Genomic DNA, 18,310 nt, shown 5'->3' with positions numbered 1-18,310 from the left:
TCATCCATATCCTCATCATCCGAGTTGGCATCTGTATCTTCATCATCCGGCGCTGCCGCGGGGTCGTATATATCGCTTTGAAGGTACAAATTACAATGTTCGACATTTTTTATGCGCGCAAGTACTGCACGTGCTTCAAAAGCAGTTGCAAGTGTTGTTTTATAGATCCTGATTTGCTCCCAAGGAAGCTGGATGGAAGCTGGCGCTCCAGGAAAGCCCGAGAGCGCCAAGGTGGCAAGCTCAGGTGCATTGGCAAAGACGGATGATGGGCGCATTGGGAGCTGGCTGGCACAGTGTTCAGGCTGCTGCGCCTCATCGCAGATCCATATGTTGAGGACTTTCAGGGATGGCAAGAGTACATCAGCCAACGAACTTAAGAGCGGAACCCCACATTCCAGATGCACATCAACCCATCGAGCCGAATGCATGCGCAAAGCGAACAAAACAGGGTGATGCAGCAATTGTATATCTAGCGTTTGAAATTGGAATGACAGCGGAAGGGCCCCAGAACGATTGAGGGCAAGTGACGCAAGATGTCCTGCACCAACACGAGATCTAGATTTTTTTAGCAAATCCGCATTGGATTTGGCAGAAGCAAGTAGAGATGTAATACCAGCCCCGCCTTCCCAGTCATCATAATAACGGATGGAAGTCCACAACTCTGGTGTGTTAAGGACTAGCGTTCTCCACGAGCTGCAGATGTACGTAAAGAGCCAGGGCCCGTTCGAAAGCAGCAGAGTGTCGCAGTCATTGATCATGCATAGTGAAAAGATTCTGGGAAGTAATTCAGCGGGTGGCTGAGTGGTAATCGTCTGCCCGTTTCGACTGGCGGGGCGCTGGCGGGTAAGTAGAGTTGCTTGGCCATCAATAATACCGGGAAACCATGTGTGACCAGATTCATAAGGCAGAGTCGGAGGGGGGTCGTTCACGCTAGGCAAACCGAAATTGAGGCGGTCGTCTAACCATGGCCATGCAATCTGCTCGCATTCCTGATCCCAAATGTCTAAAGTCGATTGTTACGTCAATATCCATTGTATGTTGCCATATGTACATACCGGAGCTTTCACTCCGACTATGAATACCAAAACTTGGATCGTCGCTGTGGCCTGATCCGCACCGAAAGTGCTCGATCAGAGAGTGATATCCTGAAAATCGCAAAATCTCTCAGCACAACACAAGGCAGCATGGTATGATTGGTTGATTCGCACCAAGGGTGGGGACGCTCCCGATGCAGAGATCTAGGTCTACTGGTATGTCAGCCATGACTAGGTCGGCGCTTAGAAAGCATTTAACCTGGAATGCAAAAGGCGCACCTTGATCTCCATGCGGTAGATCTGCTGCAAAGAGGGTATTGTGATCTTCCGCATCTTCATAACTGGCAAAGGATTGTTCTAGATCGAGATCTACCAGGTATGCATTCAAAGGGGCAGACAACGAAGGGGAGACGAGCTCTCAACGCACCAGAATGGTGGCTCCCGTGAACTGTAGGCATTCAAATTGGTCAGTTGCAATTGAATTGTGTTGAGACTATAGCCTTGCGTAATTATAATTATAGTCAACTTGGTCACGCGTAAGGCTTGAATTACGTAATCATTCAGCAATACGCCTGATCATGAATGCACTGATCAGGGAATGAACTCTCCAGCGTATACGTATTGCTAGCCCTGGAATGAAGCGTCAGCACGTAAAAAATAATGCAGTACGCGATCTGCTTGCTTCAACATTGCACTTAACGTTTTCGAGAAGAAAAGTGGCCCAAATTCCAAGATTTCGCGCAAAGCCGAAAGATGGTCTTGGGTTCTCCGCGCATGTGGCATAGCTAGAGCGGTTTCCAGAGTCCCATTCCGCAAAGCGCTGCAGGGTCATTCCATGGTAGAAGATGACGTCGGCACCGGCAGAGATGAAGGACATCAGCTATTGAAGCAAGCTGGAAACCGCAGTGGCTGAACGCGTACTCTGAGTGCGGGCGCCGTTACCAGCGAAGAGTGGAAGTGTCTTGTCATGCCTGCCTTGCCAGCGGGCCGTGCGCCACGTGCATAATTAGCGAACGGCTTGCCCTTTAATTTCTCCGAGACGAAAAGTCTTTCCTTTGGGTTGTCCTTGACCTCTCGACGACAGAGAAGTCAGAAACTGCAGATGGGCAGTTCCCAAACAGCGTGTGCAGTAGCGTACCCATGCCAGGTTCTCGTGAGCCCTGTCCGCAAAAATCCAAATTGAGCTAGCTGGGCAAGCTCTGCGATTCCTTTGAGCACCTTCTCGCCATAGGACATCGTCGTGATATAAGGAGGTAAGTCTACCCCATGACGTGGGTGGTGGTGGCCCTTTGCGCCAATGTGACTGATGGTGAGGCGAAGATGGTGAAGTATGGGTTGGTGGGTGCAAATGGGGAAGGCGTTTCGCAGTCGGCAAAGCGACCACGGCGGCGGAAGGAGATATGGCTTCGATGCCCTTCGGAGAGGGGAAGGTGGGGGCGCTGGAGAAGGAAATGGAGGATTTGAGGATGAGGGTGGGTGTTGTGGAGGGGCGGCGGAAGGTTGGGGTTCATATGGAGGAGGATTAGCTTCATGGCAGCCTGGAAAAAATTGAAAGATTTGCAAAGAAATGTAATTTGTAACATGCCTTCCAGCCAGCGATGATAGCGACGTCCACAAAGCTGGGGCCGGCGGTCCTGAAAGATACACCCTCGCACGCCCGTATAGCCAAGCAGGGGCCAAACCTGCAGCAGTGCCAAAGCAAATACGCACGAAGGAACTCGGCAAAACCAAACCATCTATCTCGCGGTGCTGAAGCCTCAGCAAAGGCAGGCAAGTTTAAGTGGGTTGGAGCCAAGTTAGAGCCAAGTTGGAGCCAACCAGCTGGCAATTTAGAGAGAAAACAAGCGGTCTAGATCTATAGCTATATATGTACATCACATAATAGGCTTCTGAATCCAATACATACAAATAGCAAAATCCATACCTCAGCTTTTGACGATGGCCATGGCAATATAATTAGGCCTAGGGTGATCACAAATTCTCTTCAGGGCTTTGTCATAAGAAAAGAAGCGAGGTGACTGACCTCTTGAGCACCCAGCATCTTCGTTGACAAGAGTTCACTCAGGATTTGGATGCAGGACATGCATGATGCGTTCGTTGGAGTCCTCGTCAATCTGGACCGCGAGAAATTTGGTTCAAATTGGTCGAAGACGAGGGAATTTCCTGACAACCTCCCTATAGAGGTCGTGAGTTTGGTGGCAGAAAATTGCAGAGAATGAAGGGCAAGTACTGGGGTTGTTTGAGTCTCCGAGGAAGTCCATGAGCGCATGTACCACGCTGGCAACCACTTCTGAGGACTTGATGGCCATGACATGGATCGACTGGATCAGAAGTTGTCGGTAGTCGGCAGCCTGAGAAGCCCTCTTCATCGTCATTTGATGGACCCAGCAGGGAACCGCCGCCTTCGAAGGGATCAACTTTGCAGTGGAGAAATGCTGCTGATCACGATCTACGCCCTCTGTTGTGGTGCCGGCCTAGCCCGTCCCGAGTAGGCAGAAGGGGAAGCGGGCCTCGAGCGCAGGTGCACCTCTGTCCCTAGGACGCACACCACTTAGTGCAAGATTTTGAACCAGTTGATCGCGCCAGACCCTGGTATTTGAGTTGAACGTAAGTCACTTCATTTTTTCCTCAAACCAAAACCAAAAGTACCACAACTCACCAGCGGAAACGGCAACACAAAAGCACGGACGCTCCCGCCCCATGGCCCCCGTGCAACCCGTCGCTACACCGACTATGTCCATCATATCCTTACCGCAACCCCAGCATTCTCAGGCTTAGGCTGAATAGGGTGGGCCTGTGAAGAATGAGCAATAGATTACGAGAGATTCAGGAGTCGTTGAAGGAAGCAGCGGAGTTTTTGAAGCGGTGGAGTAAGGAGGAGGAGAGGGTGAAGAGGCAGATGATGGCGTCTTCTTCGGGGCTGCCGGGCTGCCGAAACAGCCACAGGCACACATATGTCATGACAACGCGAGTGTATGTAATACAGAACTACCAATACATCGCGTACGAACGGTCAACAGAAGATAATAGGCTGAAAAACCACTCATTATCAATTACTCAGTGAGGAGATATAATAAAATCACCCACCGGAAGATTCCCGGATCATGAGAAAAATCATATTCAGGCTGCTGTGGACGAACGGAATGATCTCTATCTGGTTTCCAAGCGAGCCAAGTGGCGTTGTAGGCGTTCTTGGGCAGATCAGCGACAAAGCGTTTTGAATCGTCTACAGTTGGCGGGTCCCTTTCATAAAATCGCACTCGAGGATACGCCCCTCGGGAGGGGCCTTCAGTCCTCCGTGTGATCATGTAAACGGCATCGAAGGTGTGAAGCCATTCCGTAACACCCGTCATTCTCCACCTCGGCTGAACAGTGTAGAACAGAGGAATGCGCTGACCAATGGCAGGATTTCGTGAGAGCTCCTCTGTTTCCGATTCGTCGTCTGACATCCCTGCTACACCAAGTCGCTGTATTATATTAACATGCCTTCTGAGTAGATGATGCGAATCGGCAATATACAACCGCCTAAGAAAAAGCTTTGTTTACACCGTTAACAAGGATGTAGTTAGGTAAAGATAGTGGAACACATACTGCTCGTCTCCTCGCATATCTTCTCAACTTCTGAGTTTCCGATATTCGCATTGTGTTAGGTTTCTGAAGGCGCATGTAACATGACCGCAGAGTTCTCATCCTCGTAAAAAAAGCCTTCTCTATCTTGTCATATGCGGTGAGAGTCATGTCGTTCAATTGATGAAAGCGAGCGAAGTCAAGAACGAATATTCGCGCTGCGGATTTATTCCATGCGCTGCGCGGGGCATGCAGATCGACCCTGAAGAGATCAATCGTACAGCATGACTGGTTCAGTCCTGGATTCCATCCTTGAGCCCATTCTTCTGCTTCATCTAGCGACACGAAGCATTCTTCAGGATTTTGTTCTAAGAGGTCCATAAGATGTTTCCTGACTTCCATGTGCAATGTGTTTTTTAAGGGCGATGCATGGCAAGGGGTTGTTGTTAGCTTAGGCGCCTTCGTTCTTTCACTTCGTCCCACCGGTAGAGTCGAGGTAGCAGGACCCATATTCTGCAATCGTGTTTCTATATTTCTTATATTTGCTGTAACCTCAGTAAGATGGCGAGAAAGGCTATCGAACTTTTCTGAAAAGCGATCCTGGTGCCACACATGAGTGAAAATGCGTTGAGAGTGTCGAGGAAACATACAAGGGGTGCCCATCGCCCTCCATCTCTGACATCGTCTATGTCATCGTCATCGTCCTCGTCCTCGCCTTCGTCATCGCCCTCGTCCTCTCGCTCTTCCCCATCGCCATATGTGTCCTCATCCACTCCTTCTTCCCAAACGTCTTGCTCTTCCTCACCACCATCAACGTCATTATTTGAAAGGCCAGTGGAGTATGCTAGTGGGCTGAGGGCGCGAACTCCCCAGGTTGGAGGTTCAACGATGCGGCCTACATTCTGATCCATGCCTATGTCAACGCTTGGAATAGTCGGGCTGAGTCTCAAACCATTGATATCAGGCATTGAACGCTCCCGAGGTGGTCCAGCTAGGGGGATATCAGAAGAAGCGGGCGGCTCCCCGGAACCAGCTGGGCTTGCACGAGGCTGGCGGAAGTGGCGAAACCCTTGTGGGGAAGGGAAAGAAGCACGCGTCTGTCTGGCATGAAACGAATCTGCCCCTGGGGCAGCAGATGGTCCTGCTTGAGTGGGAGCTGGTCCAGAAGATGGTCCCTGAGGGAAAGTGGAGGAGCCTGCTTGAAAACTTGATTGCGGTTGGCGAAACCGTTCATAAGAGAGGCCCTGCGGATCAGCAAAAGAAGTAGATGTTTCCATGGCAGTAGATGGGCCTGCTCGAGATTGGCGTTCGTAGGCAAAAGGTTGCCCTTCATCGATGGAGTCATCTGGTGCTAGCGGGTCCGGCAGCGGGTCATGCCATGCTGCATTTGCCCTTCTGTTGCGGTGGAGGGGAGGTGCCTCTTGTGTTATACTAAAGGGAGAAAGTGGTCTCATACTTTGAACCATTGGTTGAGTGCGCGGGGGCCTTCGACGCCGATCTGGAAAAGGGGCTGCTCAAAGTGAAGCATTGATCAATATTGATATTTTAAAGCCGCAGCAGCCGAGGGACTCACAATCGCGATGAGGCAAACCATAGCCGGGAACTCTACCGCCGCGATTGCCTTGATTACCAGACGGGTGACGACAAATCACAAAATGGTGATTAGTGAAGGCACTCACTGGTAACATGTACATACGGACGCTGTAAAAAAGATGGGGAACGAAGCTGGCCATTTAGAAGAGCTGAAATAGCTAGAAATCATACAGAGTAAGCGAACAGGAAAATATGCAGGCACATAGGAAACAAGACCGTACGTGGGAGAGGACCTGCAGGCATATCTGCATGTTGCGCATAATTCTGAACACCAACGGCTCTGCGATGATCATGAGGTGAAATTGGTGAGTTGAATTGATGGCCAGGAAGATTAGGGTTGGCATGGCGTCGAGGTGATAGTAGTGAGGCATCTAGATTATTTGGGCCCCCCGGGTGCTGTGACCCTCCCCTTTCCTCGCCCAAATTTTGAAGGAAAGGATTCGGAGACCGAGCCATAGCTAGGCGTTGGAAATTTCACTAAAGTCAGCGCGCGCATAACTGTTGATCATGAAGCTCACCAGCCATCCGAGTAGCCTGGCCTCGTGTGCGAGTCCCCTCTGCTTGGTGTGGAGCGGAATTGGGAGTGTTGTCTATAGTCGGGGTCAACGTAGCATTTCAACGGTCTTTCATGGCAGCTCACCAGTCGCGATCGGCCCGTTATGATTGAAAGCTATGATTAGATGTCATGATGAATGGAGCCCGACAAACGAGTAAAAGTGCCAAATTACATTGCCTTTCCTCGGGACGACCTGCAATTGAGGATCTTTCATGATCTGAAGATCTAGAGTGTATAGATGAATGGTGTTGCATGGCGGAAGAGATTATTTATTTAATCGAGCGTGTTTCAATAAACACCTTGACTAGTACATTACATAAACATCATGCATCATGCATATATGGCGACCGAGTCCAAGTCCCAGCCTGATGATGTGGAGCGCATCCTTTGTGCGTCCGAGGAAGTAACTTCCCTACCTGGTAGCTCCAAACGTAATTTCCAAGGCTTCCCGTGCGGAGATCTAGACCTTGGCCGTGATGTCGATGTGAGATTCAAGTCATCAACGCTATGTTTATTGATGCGCAGCAGCTCCTCAATTACGACTTCGGCGGCTGGCCTCTCTCAGACTCCGCTGACATCTCTTCCATTGTACAAACAAAATTGTAAGGTTGAGGCCTGGCGTATATATAAGGCTTTGACGAACTTCTCTTCTGGCTGCGCATGCAGCTCCCGGAGAGCTCTGAGTAGCTCCCAAAGACATCTAGCTCCTCATCCCAAAACTTCTGCCAGGAGGCACAAGGACTCGTATGTTCACTCTATTATGAGCCACAAGGGCGTTGATTTATCAATCCGGTTTATAGCCAGGTTCGAGTCAGTGCGCAGCCGACAATCCTACCAGTGCCGGGCGTTGATGCAGACACTCCCGATTCCAAAGGCATCAAAAAACTTGCTGAACTTCTTCGTGACTTATGTGCAACTAAATCAACTACCGCCATCCATGCGTGTTCTATGAAATTATACTCACTGCCCAGCTCCGCAGATGCACGAGAGGTCGAGAACATCATCAAACAACTGCAACCAAAGTATGATCTAAACACAACCACCGCTGCAGTCTGCGCTATGCTTCGTAAGGGTTTTACGGATGTCTTGAACACGGCGTACGTCTCTCTTTCTCACATTGAACGGGGCCCTTGATCTTGGACTGTATGCCATGCTGGCCATCTTTTGTCAGCAGATCGTAAGCTCATTTGGCAAATTTAAAGCACCTGTTAAACTTTTTGATCGTAATCTTTAGGGTCTCATTTGAGCAAAGGGCCGCGACCGACTCTATAAACTCTGAACGCAGAAACTCATTTGAAAGGGGCAGGCCACAAAATCCGAAGCAGACTGATGTGCGCTCTGCGGAACCCAAGGTGCGGCCAAAAAGCAGAGAGTCGCAGCCTCAACTGCCACGTCATCAAGAGTCCCCACCCCAAGCGTCTCATCCACAAGAGGCCCCATCACAAGTATCCCCACAAGCATCTCATCCACAAGAGTCTCCATCGCAAGAATCCCCGCCACAAGCGACTCACCCACAAGATTCCTCATCGCAAGAGTCTCCGCCACAAGCGACTCACTCACAAGAGTCCTCATCACAAGAGTCCCCGCCACAAGCATCACGCTCCCAACAGTCTGCGCCCCAAGAGTCGTTGCTGCGAGAGTCACATCACTTCCGCCCTGCGGTGTCAAAGTTACAGTCAGAAAGCAATAGTTCGCAAGCCTCTGAATCCCAACCGATTGACCAGTTCGTTTCTTTTCTACCATTGAATGTTGATTGAATGGCAGAACATGTGCAGGCCGTCTTCCCCTCCCGTTGCGCCCGCCGCCGAAAAGTTGAACATACACAAAGTGTCGATCAGAAATCATGGACACTTCTATTGGGCTTTTAGCTCCTCAACGAAAAGTGTGTCAAGCCCGCCTATTGACCCTTGGCAACTTTCTGGTGAACAGATCCCCATGGAAGACGGCTATGTCTTTATGCATAAAGACAATCGGAACAACGAGTTGTCAATCTGGTTATGGAAGGAGGGGATGTGGACTGATATCACGGAAGCTTACTCTTCTGACACTGGAAATGTCAACCACCCCCAGCTCTCCAGTCACGTTCTCACGTTTAATGCGAAAACGGAAGATATTCTCGACCCGTCCTATATTAAATACGAAACCTGGAAAGCCAGGCAGGGCGGATAAGGCGCGGTTGAAGGAGAGATTGAGGGAGCGTATCAAGAAGTGGCAAGGGCGATACTTAAAGAATGATCCGGAGGGCAAGGTCAGGATTGGAACTGGGATGGTGGCGAGTTTTTTGAACGATAAATTGGCCAGATTTTATGACTTCGGCTAAAGATGGTCGTGCTCTGCGCGCCTTTCCGCTTATCCATTATGTTGCCACCTATTATCGTATTTTACATGACTTTGACCCATGTGCGGGTGGAGGATAAGAGAGGAACGATGACGATAGCGAGGAATGAGTTGAATCACCAATGATACTGACGTAACACTATTTATAAGTGACATCAGCTATATATATATATTTAGTTATACTATGTATACCCGCGCGCCGATTATCAATGCCCCCTTCCAAACCAAAATTGACAAACGAGGGACAGATTCCCGGAGAGGGGAGTTCTGTCGGAGCTATCAGCTTCTCGCCAGACGGGAGTCTTCTTGCAACAGGCAATGATTTGGGCATCCTCACGGTGAGGTTTATGCACATTTTCACTATGACACAAGGCGGCACTTCTCACATGTACAACGTTCAACGCAGCAGATTCGGCAACCTAACTCAGATTGGAAACGGTTGCGACGTTTATACGTAGGTTCAAAAATAAGGGCCATCGTATGGCATCCGTTAAAGCCCCTGAGTCTATTGGTCGGGTGCGGATCTGGGAACCTCTACTGCATTTCATTGCAATATCGTGGGGTACGCATGTATCTTGCTTGACCGCTTGATTCCAGGTCGTACTCAATCATCTTTCGTCTTACGTAGCAGGAGGTTCACTACCGCGATATTTCCGGGTTCATCCACTCCCTCGCAATCAACCCGCAAGGCACTCAATTGGCGATTGGGTTCACTGGCGAACGACGAACATGCGCAGGATTGATTTCACAGCCCTTCTCTGGTAGGTGTGGCGCAGGGACTTGAAACAGGTCACCACATATGTTAAGCTTTACAGACGTTCAGAAGCCCATTCAGTATTTGCAAACGCCTCTAGAATCTCGCGACATCACCATACCACACCAGACTGTTTATCTGAACGTAGATGTAGTCCTTGTGGCCTGGTTTGGGGCAGTCGGACTGTAGTGCGTGCCATCCCACAAATCCAATATCCTACCTTTACACCTGATACAAGCGCTTACTCTGCCCATCATCCGCACAATATTTTATGGAGGATCCCGCCAGGCGACAACAGCTGGATGTGCGCGTTTACGATCAGATTCTATTTTGAGCTGACCTTCCGATAACCAGGGGCGGAATAGCTGTTTCGCTGTCTAGCCAGTTACTTGCTGTCTGGAACATGGCAATCGGGATAGAATGGTACTCCCTCGCCGACAGAAGGCACCTCAGTACCACTACGTATCAGTCGTTGGGAAGAGCCGGCCAGCGGCGGGTGGTTCGATTGGTTTTCATTGATGAAAAAACAATAGCAATGGGGCACGTGGATGGCCAGGTCGTGATCGCAAGTTGGTGTTGCAAGAGAGATCCGCCTCAATTTTCGATGCAAAGGAACGACAAGAAAAGGGGATGTGAGCCTCTCAGTGCTGCTATTGTGAATTTCATCGTCTAATCGGTTGAATACCCAAGTCACACAAATAATTGTACTTTCGATCACTGCCATCGAATCAATTTCAGGGCTTATTGAGTTTTATAGGCATTTCACGTCGTCCGCGGCACTCCCACTCTTCTTACCGCAAACGGTGAAGGAAGAGACGCAGTCCTTGTTCTGTTGCGCGTCGATTTGCCTCCAGATGATGCGGGAGATTTGTTGCGCTTCCAGTTGGCGACAAATCCAGGACACTTCATGTTCAACACCTTCTACTGCACATGTACTGGTTTCATTTTGTTTGTCTCCGTGGCTCTTCTAGTCTTAGCATTGGTGATCTCTAATTGGCCATTGTTTGTCGTGACTAGCACTGTATGATTAGCCATGGCATGCCACATATACACTTCGTGAAGGTGCCTCTGCGTGTCTTGCCAAAATGATCGGATTTACAAATGCAGGTGAGTATTTAGTAACTAGAAACCACCATCTATCCGCCTCATGATCATCCGAAAAATCAGACCGAAATGGGACCCTCCGTTAAGTTGCGCACGATGCCCCGTGAGTTCATCCCAGTCATAGCGCCGTCAACTTTCACTTGATTAGGTGACAACGTCGTGGACTGCATACATCGCCAAGGGAATATCACTGGTTGGGGCTGAGAGTAGCCTGTAGGTGCTAGTGCCCAGAATATTACTAATATCGTTCGAATTGCAATTGATCATGAGTGATCGTGCTTGAAGGTCAAGTACCGCTGAACAAAGAATTCCGAAAACTTGAATGAGCAAGTTGCAATTGAGTGCAATTGACATGCATCGGTATACGAATTTAACTACACGGACTTTGATATTCTTCCGGAATCTCGAACATGGTTAATCGTACAAAACTATAGGGTCATCTACGTCTTCACCACCACCACTCGAGATCTCAATGACCTCGTCGACGGGGTCATTAACGAGGACATTCCCACTGCCATCATTATCATCTACTTGTATGAAAACGGGTGAAATATTGTCTTCTTCATCTCGATCCAGCATCACCGTAGCACTGTGGCGGGAGATCTCTGACATTGCCATGTCGAGAGAGTATCTCCCAATGACATGAGGTCGAAGATTAACTTCAACAGACAACAAGCCTTTGGAATGCAAGAGTTCGATTTTCCGCCAGAATCTACCCCAGGCAGGCTCAGTGATCTTCCAGCCCGCAGCCGGAACCGAATCAAAGCCAAGATTAATAACAAGGCGATTGATAGTGGTGCGTGGCGGTCTCGCAAACCGGCGAATTTCGCTTGTGAGCGCATCAAGGACAGCCGCAAGTCGAAAGCCACGCCACGGAGTAGTAAGTTCAAGAATATGAACATCAGTGTCTTTGTAGTCTTCTTGAAGGGTTCGCTTCAGCTTATACGGTGACACTGAGACTAGAAGATGGTAAATGGAGGCGGCTCCTGCGAGTGGGCGAGACAGGAGAGATGGTGTTGTTAGACGCAAGGTGTGGAGTGATTTTTGGTTCACAAGCCACGTCTTAAGGAGGGAGAGGACGTAGCTTGTGACAACGCCGACATCAAGGACTTTGAGGTCACTCACCCGCGCGGGGTAAGTCGTTACAGGTTCGCCCAGATCTGGAGTGACGAACTGCAGACCAGAGTGGATCTTCAAGTCAATCAAGTTTGGAAGGGTGCGACCTAGTGTAATCAAATCCATTGTTGAGATTCCATCTTTAATGCCAATGACGACAAGCTTGGTGATTGAGGCAAGTGAATAAGAGATGGGGACATGAGCGATGGAAGGAATCAATCTATAGCGTCCTTTGTGTACGACAAGCTCTGTCACTTCGCTGAAGCCGTCAGGCCTGATAAGGGAAACGAGCTGCCGAATGAGATTGTTTGTGGGGAATAGTATTTCATCCTGGTACTCGAAATGCAGAGTCCGTACAGCTTTCCGGAATTCTGGTCCATAGTGATCGTTGCAGATCTCGTCAGGCGTAAAGAGGAGCAATTGTTCATAATACTTTTTGCGAGACCGAATGTAGATGGCGGGTGGATGGAACTGGTGTGCCAGCTTTCGCCACGCTCTGCTGACAAGAGAAATGGCGCCCAATGAGCAGTGGTTGGATAGGCGAATAACCTCGGTTTGGAGCTCAAGGGGAATAAGCTCCCTTCTGCTTGCGATCACAATCAGATCCTATCGCGTATATATGTCAGTACTGCAGCTGCTCCCGGAACAGACTTGCGCAAACCTACCTCCTTCATTGGAGAATGAAGCTGTGAGATTGGAGAGGAAATGCGAATGCTGGTGGCGATCGTGAGTGTCTATCTTGCTGAAATCGCTGATCAGAAAGTTGTTGTTGCTTTCGATATAGATGTAGCCATACGTATATACATGCATTTATATGCACAGGTGCACGGGGCAACTCCAAGATGATCATGACATGGCACATGGGGACCGCCAGTCGCGCCTCAAGGCAAAAAAACTCGCCTTGGCATATATATATATATATATATAGACCTGTACATGTTGCAATATTAATCAGGCGCTCCGTTCAATTGTGAGCTAATTGCAATTTGCAACTTCATGATCAACCACTCTGCATGTTTCTCCATAGCCTTCCCAGCAAACACACCTGAGTGCGAGAGAGGTGACTTTGGGAGAGCTGTTGCTAACGAGCGAACTTGGCTAGCTGGATGGCGAGCGCATATATAGGGCATGCGTATGTCGCCTAGCATCCGGCTTTAATCAAGAAGGGGCTCCATGTTAACGTTGGTACCCCCGATCGCGAGCTGAGTGGCGTGGTAGTGCGGTGCCTGAGTGGCGTGCACGCGGTCGCTACACGGCGGTCCCAGATATCGATGGCGGGAAGATCGTCAAACATCAGAGCAGAGGTATTGGAGGAGGATAAGGGTGGGGAATTCGAAAGCGAGGCAGTAAGTGGGTGGGAATGGCAGCAAACACTAGATAACTTGAGCAAGCAATGCTTGGAGTCCGAGTAAGAGATGCTCGCAAGAAGTGAAAAGGTTATCGACTGTGGTTATATAACACTGGCAGCACTTATAATTGCTGCCGAAGTCCCTCCAAGGCCTTTTCGGAGGTCATTCCAACGTGCATATGCGGGCTCCAACAAGCCCGCCAGCGCCTTCAAGCTGCGCATCCCAACCGCAGCTACACGACGGTCCCAGATGGCTGGAAGGTTGTCAGAATAGAGGTTTTGGAGGAGGATGAGGATGATGAAAGGGTGGCAGCCCGAGATGGATAAGTGGGTGGATGTTGCTTTTGACGAGAATGCGAAGAGTGATGCATGATTGCGATTGAACACCTTTCCCAGCCAACACCTTCCTGAAAACAGGCGAACGCGCAGCGAGGACCACTCGGTGTGCTAGAAACTTCGGTCGGTGGCGGAAAGGATGACATCCGGAACAGCATGAGGAAAGCGAGTATCCAGTTGGACACCACCAGCACCACCTTCTCAGGCCGCACACCACCCAAATGCTCCTCCACTCCCCAGCTCAATCTCCCTAGGTCGATGATCCGCCCGAAGTGCACCATGCGCCCCGTACTATTCGCACACACTCGCGCAACTCGCTGAAGGTACTTTGAGCGCTGGATCTTGAACGTTTTTCTGTACCTCATGGCCCGCTTCAACTTGAGTTTTTGCTGCCTGAGGCGGAGGCGGAGGAGGCAGAGACAGAACGGGCGCGCATGCGCACGAAGACATGTCCTACTTCTGCGCATACTATGATCGAAGCCCCCGCAATCACCGGCTGAGAGGCTGCCTGACGATGGTACATTTTTTGCTGCAGTGTTTGATGACGATGTGGACGCGAGAGAGGGAGAGGAAAATGCTCCTCTGGCCATTTTCGGTAAAACAACGTCAATGGTGATTCCTCTTGAAAAAGGTCTAAATGATGCGCTCCTTTCCATTCATCTCATGCAGCGGCGCTCTTGTCGAGCCTTTGAACAAGCCGGCTGACTCATTTCATCGTGGGTCGTGCACTCCAGCATCAATCGGCCCTTGAGTCCTTGAGTAGAGAATGGGAAGCGTGGAGGAGCGAAAGACCGCCGCTCTTGAGATTGGCAGCGACATCGGCAGCTACAGACTCCAGGAATCTCCAGGCCCATACTCGTAGCCGCTGGGGGGAGGTCAGAGCTGATATGGTTTGAAAAACAGAAGGGCTTACTACCGATGAGAACTCGCTGGATGAGCAGAAGGCCCAAGGTTGCAATTGCAGAAAGTATGGCTATGCCGATCATCAATTGGCGCTAACATCAGCAATAGGAAGAGAAACATACTGGTACTCCCATGCGGCAGCAGCCAGCTCGTTACGCACCGCATTCGCTTCATGATCACCACCACAACGAAGACTAATGCCCGCTCATGCACATAAGTCAGAAATCCGCAGAGTCGCCCTTTAAAGCACGCGCGGAGCGACTCGGCAAGACCAGAGTCCCTACCGCGTGGCGCTTAGTCCTTGGCGACCCACCCGAGGAAAGGGCCCATATCCAAGATCTAGAGTGGAATATCAGTTCATGTTCATGTTGAAAATTGAGAGGAGAGGGAACTGTGCGTCACGTCAGTCACATCACATTCCGTGCAATAAGCCAAATTAGCGATTAATTACTTGAAGATCCAGAGAGAGTTGGCACGTTGATTCGAAGGAGGGGATACATATACATTCGTAACTAATGCATTGAGATATCTTTACATTGTGAAATTGAAATTGATGGCACATTCCTACCCAGACCGCTTCCTGTCATTAAAGCTCTTTAACAGGATGTAGGTGGGTTTGGGCTCGCGCGCGGTTGAAGGCACGAGAACGTATCCTGGGATTGAGGGATGGTGTATTTTGCCGTGATTATAGCCATCGGTCACATTGACCCACGTGTCTTCCCTATATTGCCAGATCATGAACGTCGTTGAGGCTTCAAAACCCCCCCCTTGATCAGGAGTGCTATGCTCAAATACATCACCGTATGTGAATTTTTGGTCTTCCAGCGCACTCGTCGGTGGAGCTTCAAAGCTATGCAACGAATATGTCGCAACAAACCGAAAGAACCCATGAACGTGACTGTTGTTGTTTCCGATTGTGCGCACTTGGTCGGTTACAACCTCGATCTCCACAGTCACAGGGGGAGCTGACGAGCTTGGAGGAGCGGCTGCGGGTGCAATCGGGGCAGCTGGAACTAATGAGGACGCTGCCTTGAATCTTCAATCGGCTGAATTAGATGGTGAGTCCCACTCGTAGGAGGAGAAAAACATGCCGGCGAAGTCTTGCTTGTGAATCCCCTTGTTGTTGTTGCTTTATGGGCTTTGGTTGTGTTCTGTTGGCATGGTTTGCCAGCAAGTTCATAACAGCCGATGCTTTTTTACTGATTCGAAAAAAATGACGTTCAGGTCTCATGCTTCTTCTACAGGATTTTACATACCGGGAAGGTGCTGGTGCTTGGCTGGGTGGATATGAAGTAGAGATTGGCGTGTGGGAAGCCACTCTGCGAGATAGCGGTGCCGGTGTCGAGGTCGATGCGTATCCTGCAGGAATCCCCGATTGGTCCAGTCTGACAAAAGAGCTTAATTGAGGCGGGGCAGAGAAGAAGGCTAACTTTACAACCTGACAGGATTGCTGCTCTTAGGCGTATCGGTCCTTTCAATAGATTCTTTTCTGAGCGTCGCTAATTAGAAGGCAGTCAATTCACTCACATACGCTGGATCATCTCCCCCAAAGCGTGCTGGATATTTTGTGCGGCAGCAAGCTGCCCCGCACCCCCAATGGTATTTCTAAAAAATTGGCATGTGTTAACGCTCTTCGAATTCTGGAGGCGAGAGGAAACTCCTTACAAATCTTCAGGATCAAGGCCTTCCTGGAATTGAGATGTCGCATTTGCCCAGTGAGTCTCATCCTCATCGCTACTGGATCTGGGAGGTTTGGTCAGCATCATTGCCACTCTCGGCCACTGCTGAGAAGCAAATCCTTACACTTCCATTGCTCGTGATTTCTGACGATGACGCGTCGTAGCCAGCGGCTGGACGTTGACATCCCCCCCACCTCTGAAAACTCAATTTAATGCTATGCAGTTCTTAGAACAACTGGGGTGTCTCACCGGGCATATTTATCAGTGATTGTTGATTCCAACAGGTGGCGTGCAGTGGCACCCTCACTGGCAATTCTGGGTTTCAGCATCTCTATAACAGATGGAGGCAGCTTACGGTTCGTAAACATCATTTGCAAGCGCATTCATTCTGGGTCGGCTTAGAGGCGTAGTCGGAGGACGAAAAGCAGAGCTGGGATAGTGCCCCGGTAAAGTGGGTGAGCGAATTTCGGGGGTGGAAGGGACATTCGGCCTCGTAAAGAGGAGCTTGTTGAATATCGAAAGGTCTGAGAATGACATTGTCAAAATCTGCATGCTGTTAATGAATAGTAGACGTGACAGAGAGGTTAGAATATACGTCGTCATCCCCTGGAGCAGAAGCATAGGGGAAGGCAGGATAGGCTGCCATCTCTCGTCCCTCCAACTCTACCACATCGCTATTCGGTTCAAGGCGTATATCTGAGGGTGCCATGATAAAGGGAGTGGGACAGAAATGAGCAAAGAATTCGAAATCATAAAGGCATACTCATATATAGATGTATGTATACGCACGCTGGTTGTCATATCATTGTACATATCGGGCGGTATAATCAATCATGATCAGATCTAGAACATGTGCAATCAGTATAATAGACTATCCAGATGGGCATAATATGTTGCGGCGCACATGAACATGTGTGCACACACTTTCGTACCTGGATATATACCATAATTGATCACATGTACACGGTACTTGAATTTCTAAGCTCTGGATTTTGCTGTTTGGCTGTGTTGAATTGAGAAGGATATTACGTGATCATGATCATAGTTTTGCAGGCCATCTCAGATTCGAATTATTCAATGAGTTTGGTGAGTTCACCAATTGCGAAATTTTACACCTTCATCCTGACTACATTGCGACTTAATTATGACAGGAATTTAACCGGCCCTTCCCAAGTTACGAAGCTTGGAATTCAATCGTTCAAATCGGGTGTTCGGCCAATTGCAAGAAGTTTGGAGCGACGTTCACTGCGAAAGGTTCCTTTATACCTGGAGAAGATGGCCATCTGCGTCTCAAATACGCGGAACTGTTGTGTGGCATGGCACAAAATGTCTGACATCGATATATATCGCTTGTCTCTGGCCGCAAGAGTTGAAGCTCAGCTTGAGCTGAGCCCCTCGCTCCTTTCGATTATTGCGGAAGTAAAAGGTCGATTTTAACTATTATGTCGAGAATGGATCAACGACAGGAAGGTGTAAACACCGCGACAACTCGCGGCTTTACCATCTTCGAATGTTGCGTGTATGGCTTCACAACGATGGACATGAAAACGCGTGAGACAGGCTATGTATTCGATGTCCATAAATGACCTGCGGTCCTTCGATCGGACTGCGTAAAGCCAACTTCGCGCGCGTTCGGCAAAGCCGAGACGTGCAGAGTCTAGAGAAGATACTTGGAGAAAGAGTGAGGCCTGAGGCCTGCTAGGACGGATAGCCCGTTCGGCAAAGCCGAGACGCGGAAAAACTTGATTAGAGACTCGCGATGGAGTTGGATCTAGTTGGATGTACACCCCAAGTACACCCCAGTCGTCACATGTACAGTTAACGTTGCTGTGACGATCGAGTAAATAGATTAAAGTTGCCATCACTCGGTGCCTTAACAAACTCAACATTTTCTCACAGGTTCTCCATCGTCTCTAATCAAGTTGTGCGCGTCTCGGCTTTGCCGAACGGGCTATCCGTCCCAGCAGGCCTCAGGCCTCACTC

At 49.5% G+C, this 18,310-nt stretch overlaps 7 protein-coding genes across 7 annotated transcripts; 2 read left to right on the top strand and 5 right to left on the bottom strand.

Annotated features, from left to right (window-relative positions):
- Window positions 1-1,658: 1,658 nt before the first annotated feature.
- LACBIDRAFT_309305 (uncharacterized protein) lies at window positions 1,659-1,911 on the bottom strand (the record flags this gene model as incomplete). Its single annotated transcript, XM_001875899.1, has 2 exons — window positions 1,659-1,664; window positions 1,717-1,911. The coding sequence occupies 2 exons, from the start codon at window positions 1,909-1,911 to the stop codon at window positions 1,659-1,661; spliced, it is 201 nt and encodes a 66-aa protein (XP_001875934.1).
- Window positions 1,912-2,990: 1,079 nt separating this feature from the next.
- LACBIDRAFT_309304 (uncharacterized protein) lies at window positions 2,991-3,409 on the bottom strand (the record flags this gene model as incomplete). The annotated part of the gene is made up of 3 exons (XM_001875898.1): window positions 2,991-2,996; window positions 3,058-3,209; window positions 3,265-3,409. The coding sequence occupies 3 exons, from the start codon at window positions 3,407-3,409 to the stop codon at window positions 2,991-2,993; spliced, it is 303 nt and encodes a 100-aa protein (XP_001875933.1).
- A 613-nt stretch (window positions 3,410-4,022) lies between these two features.
- Window positions 4,023-6,067, bottom strand: LACBIDRAFT_309303 (uncharacterized protein; the record flags this gene model as incomplete). Its single annotated transcript, XM_001875897.1, has 4 exons — window positions 4,023-4,065; window positions 4,122-4,570; window positions 4,626-5,201; window positions 5,252-6,067. The coding sequence occupies 4 exons, from the start codon at window positions 6,065-6,067 to the stop codon at window positions 4,023-4,025; spliced, it is 1,884 nt and encodes a 627-aa protein (XP_001875932.1).
- A 1,190-nt stretch (window positions 6,068-7,257) lies between these two features.
- On the top strand, window positions 7,258-8,919 carry LACBIDRAFT_323080 (uncharacterized protein; the record flags this gene model as incomplete). The annotated part of the gene is made up of 6 exons (XM_001876304.1): window positions 7,258-7,352; window positions 7,417-7,494; window positions 7,551-7,847; window positions 7,925-7,927; window positions 7,985-8,473; window positions 8,526-8,919. 6 exons carry the CDS (start codon window positions 7,258-7,260, stop codon window positions 8,917-8,919), a joined length of 1,356 nt encoding a protein of 451 aa, XP_001876339.1.
- A 377-nt stretch (window positions 8,920-9,296) lies between these two features.
- Window positions 9,297-11,149, top strand: LACBIDRAFT_323079 (uncharacterized protein; the record flags this gene model as incomplete). The annotated part of the gene is made up of 7 exons (XM_001876303.1): window positions 9,297-9,541; window positions 9,777-9,848; window positions 9,996-10,145; window positions 10,223-10,496; window positions 10,599-10,862; window positions 11,009-11,048; window positions 11,094-11,149. 7 exons carry the CDS (start codon window positions 9,297-9,299, stop codon window positions 11,147-11,149), a joined length of 1,101 nt encoding a protein of 366 aa, XP_001876338.1.
- Window positions 11,150-11,359: 210 nt separating this feature from the next.
- LACBIDRAFT_323078 (uncharacterized protein) lies at window positions 11,360-12,871 on the bottom strand (the record flags this gene model as incomplete). The annotated part of the gene is made up of 2 exons (XM_001875896.1): window positions 11,360-12,644; window positions 12,723-12,871. 2 exons carry the CDS (start codon window positions 12,869-12,871, stop codon window positions 11,360-11,362), a joined length of 1,434 nt encoding a protein of 477 aa, XP_001875931.1.
- A 1,610-nt stretch (window positions 12,872-14,481) lies between these two features.
- LACBIDRAFT_323077 (uncharacterized protein) lies at window positions 14,482-17,140 on the bottom strand (the record flags this gene model as incomplete). The annotated part of the gene is made up of 14 exons (XM_001875895.1): window positions 14,482-14,610; window positions 14,659-14,718; window positions 14,746-14,842; window positions 14,962-14,987; window positions 15,100-15,160; window positions 15,217-15,498; window positions 15,526-15,677; window positions 15,905-16,007; window positions 16,176-16,253; window positions 16,314-16,391; window positions 16,452-16,523; window positions 16,577-16,633; window positions 16,683-16,873; window positions 17,117-17,140. The coding sequence occupies 14 exons, from the start codon at window positions 17,138-17,140 to the stop codon at window positions 14,482-14,484; spliced, it is 1,410 nt and encodes a 469-aa protein (XP_001875930.1).
- Window positions 17,141-18,310: the final 1,170 nt, after the last annotated feature.

Source organism: Laccaria bicolor, genomic scaffold (genome assembly GCF_000143565.1).
Source record: "Laccaria bicolor S238N-H82 LACBIscaffold_3 genomic scaffold, whole genome shotgun sequence".
Taxonomy (NCBI): Eukaryota; Fungi; Basidiomycota; class Agaricomycetes; order Agaricales; family Hydnangiaceae; genus Laccaria; species Laccaria bicolor.
The sequence above is the reverse complement of the archived record's forward strand: the minus strand, read 5'-3'. Positions and strand labels throughout refer to the sequence as shown.